The sequence below is a fragment of the Peromyscus californicus genome, unplaced genomic scaffold (genome assembly GCF_007827085.1).
Source record: "Peromyscus californicus insignis strain IS unplaced genomic scaffold, ASM782708v3 Scaffold_9__1_contigs__length_137607984, whole genome shotgun sequence".
NCBI lineage: Eukaryota > Metazoa > Chordata > Mammalia > Rodentia > Cricetidae > Peromyscus > Peromyscus californicus.
In genome coordinates, this window is record NW_026294617.1 from 93733274 (window position 1) to 93752719 (window position 19446).

At 43.9% G+C, this 19446-nt stretch overlaps 2 protein-coding genes across 3 annotated transcripts in view; one reads left to right on the forward strand and one right to left on the reverse strand.

Moving 5' to 3' along the window:
- Positions 1-12031, reverse strand: part of Rtca (RNA 3'-terminal phosphate cyclase) — a 28877-nt gene extending 16846 nt beyond the window's left edge. Inside the window, exons 1-7 of one of the 2 annotated variants that reach the window (XM_052730657.1) lie at positions 11873-12031; positions 11683-11783; positions 10605-10748; positions 7018-7141; positions 4565-4623; positions 2801-2942; positions 239-363 (exon numbers count right to left, since the gene is read on the reverse strand). In XM_052730657.1, the coding sequence (XP_052586617.1) occupies positions 239-363; positions 2801-2942; positions 4565-4623; positions 7018-7141; positions 10605-10748; positions 11683-11783; positions 11873-11917 (740 nt within the window). In that variant the 5' untranslated portion in view covers positions 11918-12031. Of the gene's footprint in view, positions 1-238; positions 364-2800; positions 2943-4564; positions 4624-7017; positions 7142-10604; positions 10764-11682; positions 11784-11872 lie in introns of those variants that run through there. The other variant, XM_052730658.1, reaches the window with a different exon arrangement.
- Positions 12032-19275: 7244 nt separating this feature from the next.
- Positions 19276-19446, forward strand: part of Dbt (dihydrolipoamide branched chain transacylase E2) — a 40197-nt gene continuing 40026 nt past the window's right edge. Inside the window, exon 1 of the mRNA XM_052730993.1 lies at positions 19276-19408. Within this exon, the coding sequence (XP_052586953.1) occupies positions 19358-19408 (51 nt within the window). The 5' untranslated portion in view covers positions 19276-19357. The remainder of the gene's footprint in view (positions 19409-19446) is intronic.

Here is a 19446-nt window from a genome sequence, read left to right on the forward strand (position 1 = left end):
GACTAATTTAAGGCAGTATCTTGGTAAAAGCCCAGGCTGTCCTCAAACTTGTGACTCTTGGCCCTGTCTCTTGAGTTTGAGAAGTACAGCCACGTGACACCAAGCTTCAGGCAGAAAGGTGTTTTAGGTAGAATGTCCTTACAAATATGTTGTAGAACCCTCAACTGAGCAAACACCCTTCCACTCTGATGGATGATGACTTCAGGGTTTCTACTAATGTGTAAGTCCACACACTCACATGATCCCACTGCCGTTGCCGAAGGCTTGGTCCCTGGACTCCTGCAGAGGCTGGATGCTGACATACAGATCCCTCATCTCCTTTCTGATGCATCGCACAGCTGCCGCCGCCATATCTTTTGCTACCTATTTTGGCAAATCAGAAAACGAGAAAAAATTCATCACTGGTTATTTGGACAATTTGTTTTTCAACTTTGTTGGGGGGGGTGTGTGTTGTTTTTTTGTTTTTTGTTTTTTGGTTGTTTTTTTTTTTTTTTTGGTTTGTTTTTCAAGATAAGGTGGCCCTGGCTGTCACAATCACTTTCAATCCTTCAAAATTATGTAACATAGTTAACTTCTCCATGCATCATTTTAAAACTGCCAGAGAGAGCACTGACTTAAAAAATTTCAAAAGAAAAGACATTCAAATTAAGTTCTGGAGAACTGGAGCGATCGTTCAGCAGTCAGAAGCACCTGCTGCTCTTGCAGAGGACCTGAGTTCAGTTCTCAGCACCCACAATGGGGCTCACAACCATCCATTCAGTTTCTGAAGATTCCACATCCTCTTCTGACCTCAGCAGGTGTAAGGAACACATGTGGTATACATACATACATAAAGTCAAAACTCATACACATAAAAATAAAATAAATTCAGGGCTGGAGCAATAGCTCAGCAGTTAAGAACACTGTCTACTTTTCCAGAGGACCCCCTTTTGATCCCAAGCAGTTTATCACCACTGTAAATCCAGTCCCAAAGGGACTCAACACCCTCTTCCAGCCTCAGAAGGCACTGCATTGTGGGAGCCCATTTCAGGTTTCCCAGTGGCTTTATCCAGCAGGTCTACATAGAGAGGATGATTGGACCACGGGCCTGAGTGCAGGTGTCTGAGATGGTCTGCACTTGGCTGTGCTGGGGGGAGGTCTTTTGCTCCACCCCTTGGCATTCCTATAAATACCCTAGGGCAGAGACAGTTGAGGCCGGATGGAATAGGTTCCAGGCCCTCTCAAGGCTATCTTGTATTTTCCATCTGTTTCTCCCCTCCTCTAAATCCTTCTATCTAATATTTCCTACTGCTCCTACTTAAGAGCACTCTGGGGAAATGTGGGAGTGGTAGGTAACCTCCCTCCCCACTGCACATACATAGAACAGATATACATGCAGGCAAAATACTCATACACACAAAAATAATAAAATAAAACAAAGTTTAAAAGTTGGGCGGTGGGGCTACACACCTTTAATCCCAGCACTTGGGAAGTAGAGACCAGCCTGGTCTCCAGAGTAAGATCCAGGATAGCCAGGACTACACAGAGAAACCCTGTCTCAAAAACCAAAACCAAAACAAACAAATAAACAAAAATAACCAAGTTTAAAAAACAAAAAACAAGCCGGGCGGTGGTGGCGCACGCCTTTAATCCCAGCACTCGGGAGGCAGAGCCAGGTGGATCTCTGTGAGTTCGAGGCCAGCCTGGTCTCCAAAGCGAGTTCCAGGAAAGGCGCAAAGCTACACAGAGAAACCCTGTCTCGAAAAACCAAAAAAAAAAAAAAAAACAAAACAAAAAAGTTCTTCTAGGCAGGGGGGGCACACCTTTAATGGCAGCATTTGGAAGGCAAAAACAAGGGGAACTCTGAGTTTGAGGTCAGCCTGGTGTACCTGGTGAGTTCCAAGCCTGCCAGAGTTACATGGTAAGACCCTGTCTCAAACAAAGCAAAACAAACAAAATAAATGTTTCTTGGGCCATCTTGGTTGAGATGGCTTAGTGGGTAGAAGCACCTGCTGCCAAGCCTGCTGACATGAGCCGGAGCCCCAGAGCTCACATGGCGGAGGGAGAGAAATGGCTCCTGTAGGTTGAGCTCTTTCTCTCCACAAACACACCCTGGTATGTACTCCAACCCCTACTTCCACATGTGCACCATGGAACGCAGCCCAATCCCTGCTCACACAAAAGAGATAAATAGAGCATGGCGGTGGTGGTACACGCCTTTAATACCAGCGCTCGGGAGGCAGAACCAGGTGGATCTCTCTGAGTTCGAGGCCAGCCTGGTATACAGAGCAAGATCCAGACAGGCACCAAAACAACACAGGGAAACCCTGTCCCAGAAAAACCAAAAATAAATAAATAAGTAAATAAATAAAAATAAAAGACAGACAGACATATAATTCAAAACAAAAGTTTTCAGGCTGGGTATGTAGCTCCAAGAGTAAGCAGTGAAACAAGTGTTTGCCTAACTCACATAAATCCTGGGGTTTACTGGGCCTGTAAGTTCAAGGCCATCATCAGCTATATCAGAGCTACACGAGTCCCTGTTTTGAAAAAAAGAAACTAACAACATTTTGGAGGCAGAGACAGGAATAACGCTGAAAGTTCAAGACCATCTGGTTTACCCAGTAAGTTCCAGGAAGCCTGGGTTATTTGTGAGACCCTGTTTTAAACAACAACAAAAACCTCAAGAGAAAAATAATCCAACAAAACCTCAAATTGTCTGAAACTCTTATTTTGAAAGAAAAGACTATTTTAAAAAAAGTTCAATGTTGCAGTACTATCAAGGTGTCCGGAGACTTCTAAGAGCACCAAGACAACTTACTTTTAGTGGCAGAACTCCAGCAACAAAAGCTCTCCCATAAATCTTGGTCACAGAGCCACGATCAGTCAGATTTATTGGGTCCAACTGTTTAACTGGCGACATTCGGACAATCACTTCACCGCCCCCCTTTGGGTAATAGCCCCTAGGCAAAGGAGAACAAATACCTACTGAGTACAAGACAAAGTAAAGCTTACAGGAAGGATACCAAAACCATATATAAACTGGAAATTCCGTGAAAGGTCTAAAGAATATCTGCAGTCTTGGATGTCCACTCTGCGGTGTTAAGACACAAGTGACCAGTATGTGAACATGAGGCCCTGAGTTCAACCCACAGCACTCAAAGAAATTATCACCCCAGCTACACGAGACCATTTCAAGTGTTCAATGGGTACAGCACAGTGACGCCCACTTAAGACAGCCCAGAGCATTTTCCTCACTATAAGCAACTTTACTCGAAGTGCTGTTTGAGAGCATAAGTTCCGCAACACTGGCTCTGCTAGTTTCTGTTTCCCAGGCCAAACACAGGGCTGGCAGGACAGGCAGGCAGATTAATACCTGATGAATATATATGCCACTGAACACTAATAAAATTTTAGCTCAGTTCTATTCATTTATTGCAGATGCTGAGAATTGCTGTGCTTCCATCCTCAAGAATCTCCAAGGAGATGACATAGTTTACAATCTACTAAGATTATAAGTATGGCTGCAAAGAGGTACCAACAGATGAGTAAGCGTGTATGCATCCATCAAGAGTCCAAATAGAAATTATTATTTTCCATTTTAAATATGATCCCTAATTTTTAAGTGAGCAGGGGATAAATAACATGAATTTAAAGGGACAAAGTAGTTGAAGACAGTGGGCAACCCACTGAGTTAGATATGACAATTTGAAAGTAGGAGGAAGCTGAAACTAGAGAGGAAAACTGGGGCAAGACCATAAAGCATTAAGCTCTAGGCCCAACACTTCACTCTTGTTACTGAACAGCAGACAGCTTACAGAGACATCCCTAAAGGCCAGACTTTCTTAGGAAGTCAACTGACTACGCTGTGGAGCAGTCTCTTTATGACCTCAGTCTACACAGCTGAACACTTTACCTGTTCAGAGGCATGGATAACTCAGGAGTGGATGACACAGGAGTGGATGACACAGGAGTGGATAACTCAGGAGTGGATGACAAACACATTGATAACACAGGAGTGGATGACACAGGAGTGGATGACACTAGGTATGAAAATCCCCTCCGTGTAGAAATTCTCATAAAAAACATTTCTCTCCAGAAACAAATGAACACTGCAGGTGGCTGGTAAGGTCCCACAGCTCTGCAGTTTATCTTGAAGCCACAAAATACAATTACTTTCTATAAGAAATTTATCATGAAGCCGGCAGTAGTGCACACTTTAATCCCAGCCCTCAGGAGGCAGAGGCAAGAGGACCTCTGCGAGTTCGAGGTCAGCCCAGTCTACAGAGTGAGTTCCAGGACAGCCAGGGCTATTACACAGAGAAACCCTATCTCAAACAACAACAACAAAACAAACAAAAGAAGAAATTTATCATGAAAGACAATGCACTAACACTATTAGAGTGACAGTTCTGTAAATGTAACTTTTCCACTAATTTTAGAACGTGTAATAGATGAAAAAGGTTAAGGGCTGGGGTGTAACTCATCAACAGGGCCCTGGCCTGGCATGCACAAGCCCCTGGGTTAGACCCCCAGCACGGCCATCAGAAGGGTGGGATGGGGCACTGGGGACTGTGTAACTTACCTCATTTTAATGTCACAATTAAATTTGAAACCGAATTTCTCAACAATTGGCTTGAAAACCTGAAAAAGTCAATTGTTAGTTTAGCCACTGGTATGCACAGACTCACCAAGTTCGATTCTTAAATGAAAACGCTATGCAGTGAGCTAGTCAGTAGGTGCTACAGATAAACAGGAACAACAAACACTGAGATCAATGCTACTGTTCACATGAAAAACCTGTTACACAGCTACTCGGTTAACCTTTAGTTAAGCAGGACTGTGAAAGTCTATCTAATAAGAACCAGCAGCTCCACAGTTGATCCCAGCAATGACAGTATCAACAGTGTGCACTAAAAGACACAGGAGGGAGCTGGTGAACAGCCGTCCATTATGCACTCTGTTTCTCAATGCTGCTAAACCTTATTAGATGATGCTTTACCCTCACTTTTTCTTATTTCATATTAGAAACATTCTTTTCACAACACCCTAAGTTCTTCCCAAGCAATATTTAAACAATATGACACCTGAGCAGAATTTATTGAACCATCCTCTAAGGCAGTGGTTCTCAACCTTCCTAATGTTGTAACCCTTTAATACAGTTTCAGTGACCCCCCCATAAAATTACTTCATTACTACTTCATAACTGTAAGTCTGTTACTGTTATGAATTATTACTATAACTATACAATATGCAGGATATCTGATATTCAGCCTCCAAAAGGGTTTCGACCCACAGGTTGAGAACCACTGCTCTAAGGTAGCATGCCTATGTATGCTCTCCAATGATAATCACAGTTTATACAAGGCTATGCTCAAGGATTTTAACATTCGTCTTTCACAGTAGCTTCTATGGAGTAGTTTCCTCTATGAGAATTACTAGGTAAGGAGGAAGTGACTTTCATTACACATCTCACTGACTAAAAAGCTGATGCTGTCCATCAGAACGGAGTGCTTCAGAAGATGGTAATTAAGGCGGAAGCCCACGAAAACACATGCCATCTACTTGAGATTTGCTCCCTTCTCTAGGCTATCTCATGTGTGTAGGAGGTATAGACGGCACTAAATTTCTGTTTTATTTTTTCAAAGACAGGAGTGGTGATGTAACCCAGGGTGGAGCACTTGCCTAATGTGTAAAGCCCCGGGTTTTCCCCCCAAACATTTCAAAAACTCAAATGGGGAGGGGCCACTTAAGCACTGGTTCATTCACAGATTAAAACCACTTGGCCTTTACTGCAGTAACACTGTGAGTCTCAAATTTATTATGTAAGTGAAAAAAACTAGATTCAGGAGCTGGCACAGGAGCTCGGTTGGTAGCCTGCCTGGCTAGCATGCATGCCGTCATCTTCCAGCATGAACTGGCCATGGTGGTGCACACTTGCAACTCAAGCTCTGCAGGAGGAAGCAGGAGCATTGGAAGCCAAGGTCACCCTCCCTACACAGCGAATTAAGGCCAGCATGGGATACATAAGACCCTGTTTGAAAAGACGGAAAACAGACCAAACCTAAGGCTATACAGAGCATCACCACTTTAGATGACATTGTGAAAAGGGCAAAAGTAAGGGAAAATAGAATAGTGGTTGCCAGGAGTTGGGACAGGACTAGCTACAAAGGTGTGTAATTTATTTAATTTTTTAAATAAAACTATTCCACATCTTAGCTATGGAAATTGGTTCACAGGTACGTGTGTGTGTGTGTGTGTGTGTGTGTGTGTGTGTGTGTGTACAAAATTCCTAAAATTTCATTTAAAGGAATCAATTTAATTGTAAAGAATTATGCCACAATAAACCTAGAGCAAAAAACCCATTAATACAGATTAAATGTCCTTCCGTGAAAATGCTCAGAACCAGAAGTGCTTTGAGCTTCTGACTTTCTCAGATTCTGTAGTATTTGCACACACACAGCAATGGGATGCAAACGTGAAACTCACTCATGTTTCACACCCATTATACACAGAACCTGAATGAATGAATGAAGTCACCTGTGCACCGGAACCTGGGCTGTGATCATAGCCCATCCCAGGAAGTCAGGTGGGAAACGCTGCACTTGTATTCCTGGGGGAAGGAGGTATGAGCACCACTGCACTCGTGTGGAGGTCAAGAGGGCAGCTTTCAGGAGCCAGCTCTGGCCTTCTACCGTGTGGTCTGGGGGCTGAACTAGGTCATCAGGCTTGTATAGCACGTGCTCTGGCTCACTTAGTATTTCAGATTAGAGGTGCTCAAACTGTACTTTTCTCCCCATTAAGCATGCCAATACTAAAATGAAAATAGGCAATTTATATAATAATTGATATAACTCATATACTCATACTTCTAGGTCCTTAAAAAACTCAGTATGAACACTATCTTAATTTATAACACAAACCCTAAAGTGAACCTGATCTGTTCCCTCTCCTGCAACAGGACTAGACAACACATCTGGCAGGAATGTCCACGAAAATGTTGCAGACACATTTAGAGAGCGTGAGGCCGTCCCTTACCATCAAGGTGTAATCAATCTGCGGCGCCATCTCAGCGTTCGTTCCACCTTTCAAACGAAGTTCCGATGGAGAAGCAGCGAAGAGAACACAAGGCATTGAAACCTGCATCAAGAGGCACACACTCCTAAGGAAAAGGCAGAACACGCTTAACCACACTGTTGGGAGTCTCGGAACAGCTGTTACCGCACACCAGTGACTCGTAGCTCAGACAACGGAGAAGTTAGAAAACAGTTTCTGAAGGGTAAGTCCTGAATCTTAAGGAACTATTTCAAAGTAGAAAGATGATAAGCAAACTGCGTTGAGGTAATAAATCAATAGTTTAAGAGGCTTCAGCCTCTCAATTGTGAGGTCTTGGTTGAGTACCCAGCACCAACAAAAATATTAAATTAAAAATAAACATGTGGCAGTTTGCTAGTTCCAGGACAGTCAGGACTACACAGAGAAAATACTACACAGAACTCTGTCTCGAAAAACCAAAATGAATAAATATAAGCACATGAAAATAAAAATGCGGCCGGGGTGGCGGCGGCGGCGGCGGCGGCAGCAGCAGCAGCAGCAGCAGCAGCAGCAGCAGCAGCAGCAGCAGCAGCGCCGCACACCTTTAATCCCAGCACTTGGGAGGCAGAGGCAGTCGGATCTCTGTGAGTTTGAGGCCAGCCTGGGCTACAGGTGAGTTCCAGAAAAGGCACAAAGCTACACAGAGAAACCCTGTCTCGAAAAACCAAAAAATAAATAAATAAATTTTTTAAAAAAAATACAAATCTAAGGTTAAATTCAAGGTTAAACACATTATCTGTTTGACTCTGGCTAAGTTCTGATACTTCATATTATCATTATTATTATTAACAATAAACACATAAAGAATAAAACCTTCAAATGTTTTCTAAAAGTATTTTTTTTTTTTGGGTGTTTTGAGACAGGGTTTCTCTGTATAGTTTTGGTGCCTGTCCTGGATCTCACTCTGTAGACCAGGCTGGCCTCGAACTCACAGAGATACTCCTGGCTCTGCCTCCCAAGTGCTGGGATTAAAGGCAAGCTCCACCACCGCCCGGCTCTAAAAGTATTCTTGAAAGCACTTTCTGAAAATGCATTCCGAACAGCCAAGACTAGAAATATCCACCTGCTTATACCTGGGTTGTTACCATGCACAAAACACTGCTCAGATACCAAGTCACAGCCTGTTCCTACAGCACAGAGTTCATGTGAAGGGATGGCCTTTTACAAAGACTGGAAACTGGATGTTTTACATGGAGTTTTCTCTTTATAGTCTACATGAAGAATTACATACAAAAAATTACTCATAGAATGTTAGGTGTTTTTCAAAATGAAGTATTTGGTCAGATTTTTTTTTAAATGAATGGTTACTGCCCTTCTTCAAAATGAAAATAATCACATCCCTAAGTAGGTTGCAGTTTTAAAGGAATTACATATATCATCTACAGTCAAAAAAAATTCTTTAACATCATATAACAAAGATACAAGCACACTAAACTACAAAGTCTCTATTTCTGGGCCCTGACTGCTTCTCAAAGAGACTCTGCTGTCTGTCTGTCCACAGGTGTTAATAACACTTCTAATGAATCTTTTACTCTAAAGGATATTATAAAAGTCTCTATTACTGATAAGCAGTTTCGTCAATTCTCTAAATACTCATTGGCGGAGTAATGCATGTAGTATTGGAAAAGAAAATACAGGCAATGTAATAGGTCCTCCTAAGAAGTGGAGTCAAGGAGCAAACAAAAAAGAGATGTTTAGCTTACTTACAAACCATGGTTCTAAGCAATCCAACATGTAAAGTGCTTGAACCAGACACAGGACAAAGCTCACAGGACTGCAATCACAACCAAGGATAAAATGCAGCAAGTGTGATAAAAAGTAAAATGGGCTTTCCTGCTAGGACTCTCCTGCTGTTAATCTCCAATGCGGAACCGGACTATCAATTTCAAACTTAAAATTCTCTCACTTGCTAATATATTAGGAGGCAAGAGATGGAGAAATAAATGACTTAGCCAGTAAAGGCTAATGCCACAAGCCTAATGACCTGAGTTCAATCCTGTAACCAAGACAGCAGAAGGACAGAACTGATCCCCACAGGTTGTCCTCTGACCTCCAAACACACTCCAAACTGTTCATGCACATACGTGAGCACATTCGCACACATGCACAAACACACAAATACAAATAAGTGAAATGTTTAAAAATCAGGAGGCAAAAGACTTAAATTCTAATGCCAATTCTTATCCTAACTCTAAGACCATGAATAAATCACTTAATACCATTGGGGTTTGACTTCCTAATTGACAACATGGAAGGTCTGGAATAAATTCAGTCTCTTACAGCTTTAAATTCTATGACTGTTTTGGTTAATTTTTAAGAAGATAACTATGACTTTTTCTTCCTTATTTGTACAGAATAGTAAATAATGTGTTAATGATAAGACACCTCAAATTCTTTCCTTACCTTAGGAAAGTTCTCTCTTGACAGATCTTATTTTAGACCCAATCACAGACCCCTTTGCACAGAAGTCTACTTATACCATAGCTCAGATCTCATGTGTTTCTAAACATCTTCCTAAAATAATTACAATTCAATTTAAAAGTTATTTCTGAACTGTCAAAAGATTTATAATTATTGTGTCTTACTCTGTCAAATTCTTAATAACAGAAAATTACAGTTTAAAAAAAAAAGGCTACTTGAGAAAGCTATCAGGGGCTGGGGATGAACCTCAGTGGCAGAGCACATGCCCAGCATGCTAGAGGCAATGGGTTAAAACTCCAGTACGGGGGGGGGGGGGGGGGGGGGGGGGGGGGGGGAACGGAAGCAATCAGCCAAACAGCTCACAAAAGCAACCCAAACACTGGTTCCTCTCCACATTCTGCTACTGTCATTCTGTTAGTGTGGGATGATATGAGGGATACTTCGAAATTTGCTAAGATCTCCATTTCCCAAAAGGCTGGGTGGGTTTTTGCTGGGGTTTTGTTATTCTTGATTTGTTTGCTTTCTGGTAGTGGGAATTGAACCCCAGTACTTTTACATGCCAATCAAGCACTCCACCACTGAACCAGGCCCCCAGCTCCATTTCCTAAGGGGAAAAGGGAGTAATCAGGATTGCTAAAATGTTTAGACTTGAGCATTTTGCCCCTCCTGCAGAGCTAGAGATTGAACCCAGGGTCTTGAACAAGCAAGGCAAGCCTCGAAAACTACCTACAGTTGCACAGGTATTTATTAAGACAATAAGGGGAAACCAGGTACAGTGACACATGCCTGTAACCTCAGGACCTGGGAGGGTGGAACAGGAGAATCATGAGTTCAACGTCAGTGTGGATGATACAGGAGACCTTGTCTCCAAGAAAAATGATAACAATAATAATGCCTACAACTGCCAGGTGTGGTGGCACATGCCTTTAATCCCAGCACTCAGGAGGCAGAGGCAGGTAGATCTCTGAGTTTGAGGCCAGCCTGGTCTACAGAGTGAGTTGCAGGACAGCCAGAGCTACACAGAGAAACTCTGTCTCAATCATTAATCAATCAATCAACCGAACCCACATCTGAATTGCAGTCTAGATGGAGTATTGAGTGAGACATACCCTGCTGTCTTCGTATCAGCTGTGTGGATTCCACCTCTGATCTTCTCTGGTGTGAAGGTGATCTCTGTTGAGCCGATTTCTGCCCCCTCCAGGTGCCCATCACACAAATCTCGAACCATTTCCAGTCCAGACAAATGCTGAGGCCTTCAGGTCATAATACTGCATCAAAACGTGTGCGATCAGACTGTCTATGCCCCACTCTATGACACAGTTACAGAAGTAATGGCCAGAAAGCAAGTGTGGTATCTTCAACGGCAGGGCTGCAATTGGCGTTTTTTAATGCACTTGGACTCACTGCTTATAGGCAACTTCTTAAAGGTTTCAAGACTGGATATTTGAGCTACAAACGCACGCTGATGAAATTGCTACAAATTCCAAGTGTGCAAAAAAGGAAAAATAAAACTACCTACGAACCACCTGCCTTGCTTGAATTCCACTGAATAACCGATGGCACCTGTATGGCCTGAATTATGTCTCATCCCCTAAATTCCTATGTTGAGGCCTCAACCCACAAAAATGTGATCCTTTACATAAGACCTTTTAAAAATATAATTAACTTAAAGGGAGGCTACGAGGGTGTGCGCTAACAATTTGACGGCTACTCTTATAAAGAGAGATTGATTGGTTAGGGCGACAGGGATGTTTGTTGCTCAGTGTGTAGACTGCTTGCTTTGTATGGAGGGGGCCTTAGGTTTCACCCCCTGAACCACATAAACTGGACATGGTGGCACACAGTAGTAATTCTAGCATGTAGGAGGTGGAGGCAGGAGAATCAAAAGTTCAAGGTTATTCTCCCCATCTCAGGATTTCTGGATTACCCTAGGCTAGATGAGATCTTGCAATAAGAAGAGGAGTAAGAATAAGATTAGAATCTACAGGGAAACACCAGTGGACAAACTACCCTGTTTCAGTGCGTCCCAAGGACAACCCGCAGCCTGTCCTACAGACAGGAAAGGAGGGCGAGGGCCACACTCTGGACGCTGCTCGGGGCATCCTCCGCCCCACAACCCAGGCTCCAATCCCGGGTCTCCCAGCCCAGCGACCTAGACTCCGGGGCCCGGCTCCCCGCCCGCGGTACCTGAGGCCCGGCGTGCTGCGGCCCGCGCGGATCTTCTGCACGCGCAAGGGGAGGCCCAGGAGGCAGCTCAGGGCGGTGGAGACCCTGAGGATCTGGCCGCCCTGCAGAGCACCGGGGAGAAGAAACGAGAGGCGTTGAATGGAGGCCCCACCGCCAGGCTCGCCCCGGCCCCACGCAGCCCCGCACTCACCCCTTCCATGATCCCGCCGTCCACCTCCACCCGCTGCCCCTCCATCGCCGGCGCGCGAGAGCCCGGTCCGCAGCGACCACGCCCCGGTAGCAACGGGGAAAAGACGATGCGCCGCCAAGCCAACAGCCCGGACACTGCGCTTCCGGGCCGAGCTGGCCGGAAGGAGAAAGAATTAGTGCCTCCGGGGAAATCCTTCCGGCGGGAACGAACCCCTCTGTGGACCTGGCCCGCAATCCGTACGCATGCGCGCTGCCCGACGCCCAAAGAGGCTGCGCAGGGGAGTAAGCGGCCTGGATCCCCAAATTCGCAGGGAGCGGGGCTGACCGCAAGGGGGTGACACAGCAAAACCTTCAGGTTCCAGAGACCTTTCCCCACCAGGTACATTCTTCAGTTGTCCCTCAGGCTGGTGTTTTTAATCTCTCTCCACAATCGTGTGTAGCTCAGAGTACCCAAAAGACTGGGAAATGAGTCTGAATTGCCTGAATTGTGTGACGTAAACATCACTATCTCTTAAACTCAGTACTGTCCTAACTCAATATTCTGGAAACACGTTAATTACTTAAGCCCATCTAGAACATGCTCCAAGATACTAATCAGGGAAGTACTCATAGTTGAGATTTGGAATGTTAGCTATGGTTGTATGGTTGAGTTGTTACCGTCAGAGCCTGGGCTCTAGCAGCCCTAACGAAGTAGGTTCAGCCATCCCTCCTCGGTAGCCAATCCAAGAAATGAGTAATAATGAAAAGCAGAAAAAGGAGATTTGTTAAATATGGTCCCATAGGGAAGAGGAAGAAATAGACCAAGTCTATCTTCAGGGTCCAGATGTAAAGTTTAGGTTTAAGTAGGGGGCAATAGACATGCACAACTAAGCAGTCCTGGGCAAGGTGTGGTCCAGGCCAAGACTGACCCGTCATTGGTTCAGTCTCTCCTGCAAAGTGGTCTAGCAGATTTTAGAACTGTGAAATCTCTTCCTGAGAGACAAGCTTTTTCCCCCTCCTCTGGCTGGCTGAGGACCTCGGCTTTTCCCTTGTCCCAGAATAAGACTCTTAGAAAAACTTCATTGTCTCATAGTCTGCTAACCAAAGTGAGAGGCACGAGCCCCTCTTAAGTATGAAGAAGACAGATTAGAGGCCTAAGAGCCTACAGGAAGAGATACCAGTGATGTAATTTTACGGGCAAGAAATAATGAAAAATTGAAACAAGGCTGTGGCTTTGGGAATGGAATATAAATGTTGTACTTTTTTTAGATTAGTTTTTTTATGTGTATGGGAATATTTACCTACACGTGCATCTGTGCACTGTGCCTGATGCTCACAGAGACCTGAAGAGGGCATCGAATTCCCGGGGGCTGCAGTTACAGATTATGAGCCACCAAGCGGGTGCTAAGGATCTGACCTGAGTCCAAAGGAAAAGCAGCCATCTTCCTAGCCCATGCGGTACCTTGATGATCTTACATATTAGATTCCTATTGCAGAAACAACCTCCTCTGGAGAAAGCTTATTCTTTTTATTTTTATTTACTTATCACAGTGCTGGGGACTGATGTTGAGGTTTCTCGCATGCCAAACACTCTACCAAAGAGCTGCAGTCTCCGCCCCAGCTTGTGCTTTCTAACTTGGCTCTGATCTGTTTGCACCATTCTAGCTTCTTTTGGTGGTAGAAGGAAGTGGACAAGACAGAAGTAAGGTGTAGAAACCATCGAAGAAACTATAGATAATATTGTAACCGACCTTGCAGGAATGGGTAAAGTCTACAGAGATATTTGGAATTGGGATTTTCCCAGGAGTCTTATGCTGGAAAAAGGAGACTAAAGCCTGATGCCAGCCAGAGAGAGAACTTGTCTGGACAACTCGTTAGACCACCCTGCGGGAGAGACTGGATCCGAGACCATGTTGCATCAGTGATGGGCAGGACCACACCTTGGTGGGACTGCTTAGCTATATACACTTCCAATCTTCTACTTTAAACCGAAACCACAAAAATGGACTTGGGGGATGTCTTAGTTGGGGTTTCTATTGCTGTGAAGAGACACCATGACTATGGCAATGCTTACAAAGGAAAACATTTAATTGAGGTGGCAACTTACAGGTCAGAGGTTCAGTCATAGTGGCAGGGAGAATGGTGGCATGCAGGCAGACATGGCGCTCGATATATCTTGATCAGAAGGCAACAGGAAGTGGGCTGTGATACTGGGAGCAGCTTGAGCATAGGAGAACCCAAAGCCCACCCCCCTAGTGACACACTTCCTCCAACAAGGCCACACCTCCTAATAGTGCCACCCTCTTTGGGGGCCATTTTTTTTTCAAACCAACATAGTGGGGGTCTTTAGATTTTCTTATTCCTTATCTCACCCAAATGTGGCCACAATGAATGAATAAATCTCTCTCTCTCTCTCTCTCTCTCTCTCTCTCTCTCTCTCTTTCTCTCTCCCATTTTCGTCTCCCCTCCCCCTCCCCTCTCCCCTCTTAGTTTCTTAAAATGGCAAAATGGCTTATTGAAGATAGGCAGAGCCTGGCTTGTTAGGGCTTCCAGGGCATAAGCTCTGACCCTAATAACTCATCATCATCATCATCATCATCATCATCATCATCATCATAATAATAATAATAATAAGCTTGTAGAGTGCTATGCTAATGACCACAATAAAAGTTGCAGGGTTGGTGTTCCTGTCTTTGACCAATAAGGGATCCAGGTCCAGCTCTACATATGCATTCTAAATGAATTTCAAAAGAACAGATGTACAGTCAGACTTGGTAGTACATGCCTTTAATCACAACACTTGACAAAGGCAGGGATCTCTGAGTTTGAGGTATCTCTGAGTTTGAGGTCAGCCTGGTCTACAGAGCAAGTTCCATGACAGCCGGAGGTACACAGAGAAACCTTGTCTCAAAAACCAAAAAAGAAAAAAAATGTGCACTTCAGAAACAAAAATTATCCCAGAAGGAAAGTCTGAGACAAGTAAAAAATGATGAGCTGAGAAATTGTAAACATCACATAGGAAAACAAAACAATGTAAGTCGAGATGTGGCTGACAAAAGTGAATCCCCTGATCTCTATCTGGAGTCAAAGCATCAGTTCAGACAAACTGATAGAGTTAAGACTGTACACACTAGCTGGGTATGGTGGTGCACCCCTAAATCCCAGCACTGGGGAGGCAGAGGCAGGCAGAGCTCTGAGCTCAAGGCTAGTCTGGTCTACAGGAAGTTCCAGGACAGCCAGGGCTAGACAGAGAAACCCTGTCTGGGGAAAAAAAAAATTAAAGAAAGAAAGATTGTTGATACAAAATACTCCAAAGGGAATAAGAAGTCGCCGAAAAGTATCATGCTGACCCTGTATCCTGGCTTTCTAAGGATCCCATCTGGGTGGATCAGCGGCCCCTTACAAAAGAAAAAAGATAGTAGCTGCCCCAGTGCTAGTCTCAGAATGACTGGAAAAGGGCTTAGAGAAGAAACTCTCAGACCATGAAATTCTCCCATTTTTGTGATTAAGAAAAGGTAAGGAAAGCAGCATTTGCTGCAGACTTTCTATTGACTTAAACCCAAGTCTGAGCAGTCCTCTCTGGTGAATACCCCACAACACCTTGACTACATAAGCCCTTGTCTCAGATAACTAAATAAATAAATAAATAAATACAATTTGGTATTAGACTTAAATTTTAAAAAAGCATTGTCATTGACTAAAAACAGTCAAAATAGAGGCTACATTATGTTAAAAAAAAGTGGGCTGGAGAGATGGCTGGGAGGTTAAGAGCACTAGCTGCTCTTCCAGAGGTCCTGAGTTCAATTCCCAGCACCCACATGGTAGCTCACAACCATCTATAATGAGATCTGGTGCCCTCTTCTGACATGCAGACAGAACACTGTATGCACAATAAATAAATAAACCTAAAAAAAAAAGCGCTATGCCATCAGGTAGATAGAAATCAAAGCCATCATGAAACAGTGTGGGAAACCTACCAGGATGACTCATAAGGACCAGTGTTTAAGGATATGGAGAAACCAGAGACTCTTCATGAACTACTGTGGATGGGAATGCACAATGATACAGTCCCCTCGGAACACAGCCTGGCAAATTCTCAAAAGGTTAAATGCTGTATTACCCAGGCCTTTAGTAATTCTGTCCCTGGCAGAAGTTAAACGTATCTATACAGCTGGGCAGCGGTGGTGCACTGGGAGGCAGAGGCAGGTGAGTTTGAGTCCCAGGCCAGCCCGGTCTACAGAGTGAGTTCCAGGACGGCCAGGGCTACATGGAGAAACCCTCTCTCAAAAAAGGAAGGAAGGAAGGAAGGAAGGAAGGAAGGAAGGAAGGAAGGAAGGAAGGAAGGAAGGAAAGAAGGAAGGAAGGAAGGAAGGAAGGCTGCACAAAAGCTTTTGTCTAAATGTTCAGAAACAGCATTATTTACTACAGTCCCAAAGCAGAAATAACACCAATGTTATAAAAACAAAACAAAACAAAAAAAACACAACAACAAAAACAAAGCAAAAACCAAAAAACCCACAAAATCATTGAAGTTGGAGCTTTCAGGTTATTGTGTATATGAGAACTGGAAATTGTCAAACGAAAACAGCACCGAGTCTCAGTTTTACAGAAGTTATTGTTTAGTTTAGCGAGCTCCTGCTCAAGTCAGCAGGAAAAACCACCAAGAAGTCTGAGATGGAGCCCAGTTGGTAGAGTTGGCCTGGCAAGCACAACAGGTCATTTTTGCCACAATGGTGTGTATTCAAGGACCGGGTACTGCATGAAACCCTGTCCAAAAAAAAAAAAAAAAAAGAATAAATCAATAAGGAAAAAAGGAATACACACAACAGAGAGGAAACAGGCTAAAAGCATGAAGGAAGTGTTTGAAAACTCAGTAGTCAGGGTAGGTGTGGGTGACACATGCCCTCAGTCAACCAAGGCAGGTAGATTTCTGGGAGCTTGATGTACATACCAGTTCCAGGACACCATGGCTACCTAGTGAGACTGTGTCTCAAAAAACCAAGAAAAAAGAAAGAACCAACAGACATGTTAAACCTGCTCAACTTTATTGATAATTAAGAAACTTTAAATTAGCACCATAATACTATGTTATAATTAAATATTTTAAGTCTGTCAAATGAGAAACAAAGAATACTCCCACATAAAGCTATTACACGAGTTATTTTGTCCAATCCCATTGCAAAGCAATCTAGCATCATCTAAGTTAAAGCTGAAGATAAACATCTGTCTCAAAATTCCACTTTTTTTTAAAGCTGGATTGATGGTTCAGGCCTGTAATCCCAGCTGCTAACCAGGCCAGGAAAGCAGAATTATAAGTTCAAGGCCACCCAGATAGCTTATAGAGATCCTGTCTCAAAATAAAAATAGTAGATAGACAGGCAATAGCTGGGATGAGGCTCAGTGGTTGTGGTAGAGTACTTGCTTAGCTTGCACAAGACCATAGGTTCAGTCCCTGTCTCTGTCTGTCTCCCTTCCTCCCTCCCTCGGTCCCTCTCTTCCTCTTGGTCTTACTAACCAAAACACTGTTGGCTAGTCCAGAATTGCATCACTTGGTGCTTGTTAGAGATACCCCATTCGGGGATCTAGTGAATGGGTTCCAAAACACCACTACAAAGAAAGATAAGAACAGGATCAGATAAGGAAACAGTGTCTCCTGAGAGATATGATGATAAAGGAAAGAAGTAACCTAGTTGTTTCCTGAAAATAAGATAGAATTAAGAGAAACCCAAGAGGAAGAAAGTTACATAGTTATCAGTCAGAAGTGAATTATTCACTTCATTGGGACAACTACTGTCTCTCACATAAGCAGGAGCATGTGGGATTATCAAGTCTATTCAGTGTGCCAATAAAAAGTTTAATGCGAAAAGCTTTAAAAATTAAGTTCATTTGATTATTGCAGATTATTTTTGAGGGGGACTAGTGTGTAGAGACGGGATTTCTGTGTGTAACATCCCTGGCTGTCCTGGAACTCACTTTGTTGACAAGGCTGGCCTCAAACTCACAAAGATACACCCGCTTCTGCCTCCCAAGGGCTGGGATTAAAGGCCTGTGGCAGCACATCCAACTGTTGCAGATTCTGATAAAGGCAATGATTTATACTTATTGTCTACAGTACATATGTTACACTAACAGGCAAAAATAGTGCGTCTGTGTGAAGTTAAACAAGTGTGAAAAACCTGAGATTTTGTTCACAACCACTGATTTTCCAGTGCTGAGGAAACATTGCCCCTGCTTCCTCCCATTTTATTCTCTCGAATCCCTTAGACATCAGTGCAGATTTTTAAGAAGCAAGAACAGTTGAATGTCTCTGGACATTTATACAGATGTATATATACATGTATATATACACCACCTATTACAGAAAGCTCTAGTTCCCTCTCATCCTCTCTCCCTCTTTGTTTTGTTTTTAAAGAATGGATCTCACTATGTAGTTCAGGCTGACTGGCCTTTGATTCACAATACTGTATCTCTAACTTCCCTCCCCAGGAGCACCCTCACAGTGCTGGATTTCTGATGTTACCTTTACCATTCCGCTTGTGCTCAATTTGACATTTCCTCAAGAGGCAAAGCAATTCAGGCTTATAAGTTTGTGACTCATTTCTTATGCTAGGCTCTGCATCTGACTACATTCTCTAAGACTGAAAGACAATGTGACGGCATGTGTATTTTAGATGTGAGAACCCAATTTTGACAACCTCAAGGACATTGTACAGGAGGAAGAAATGCTAGGCATGGAGAAGTGTTCCAACATGGACTTAGAAAAAGTCGTGCTTCAGAACGTCGCTACAAAATATAGAAACGTCCTATTATTCTGTCTTCAGTGTAGTTACAGTGCAACACCAGGAAGGACATTTTGCTACTGACCACTCAGGTCTTCAATGTGTGTGTGCCCTTAATTAAAATAATAATAATAATAATAATAATAATAATAATAAGAAGAAGAAGAAGAAGAAGAAGAAGAAGAAGAAGAAGAAGAGGAAGAATGTGTGTGTACATCTGAGTGTGTGTGTGTGTGTGTGTGTGTGTGTGTGTGTGTGTGTGTGTGTGTGTGTGTGTTGCACACATGCATGCAGGTGCTAGAGATGGTCAGAAGAGGGCATCGGATCCCCTGGAACTGGAGTGAGTTGTAGGAGGCTGTGAGCCACCTTATTTGGGTGCTAGAGATTGAACCCTCGTCCTCTGCAAGAGACATGTCCGCAGCCCTAAACGTGATTTCTCTCCATTATCTGAACTAAAAAGATGATTGTTGGTGCGCGTGTGCTTACGCAGCATCACCTGGCCTTTTGAGCCGCCCTCCTCCCCACGTCTACCCTCTCCGCCAATCCTCTTCCACAGAGCCTTGGGGCTGCAGCCGGCCCCGCCCCGCGCCCTGGTTGGCTGCTGGGTGGGAGGCTCGTTCCTTCGCTCCCATTGGCCGCTCAGGGAGGTGCGTCTCGCGTCTCGGGACTGGTCGCTCGGAGGAGGCGTCTCTCCCAGCTGGGCGGCTAGTGGCTATTTCCGTAGTAAGATGGCTGCAGCGCGTGTGCTGGGGACCTGGAGCCGGAATGCTGTCAGACTGGTAAGCAGGATCGAGTGGATCTGAGGTTCGTTAGGAAG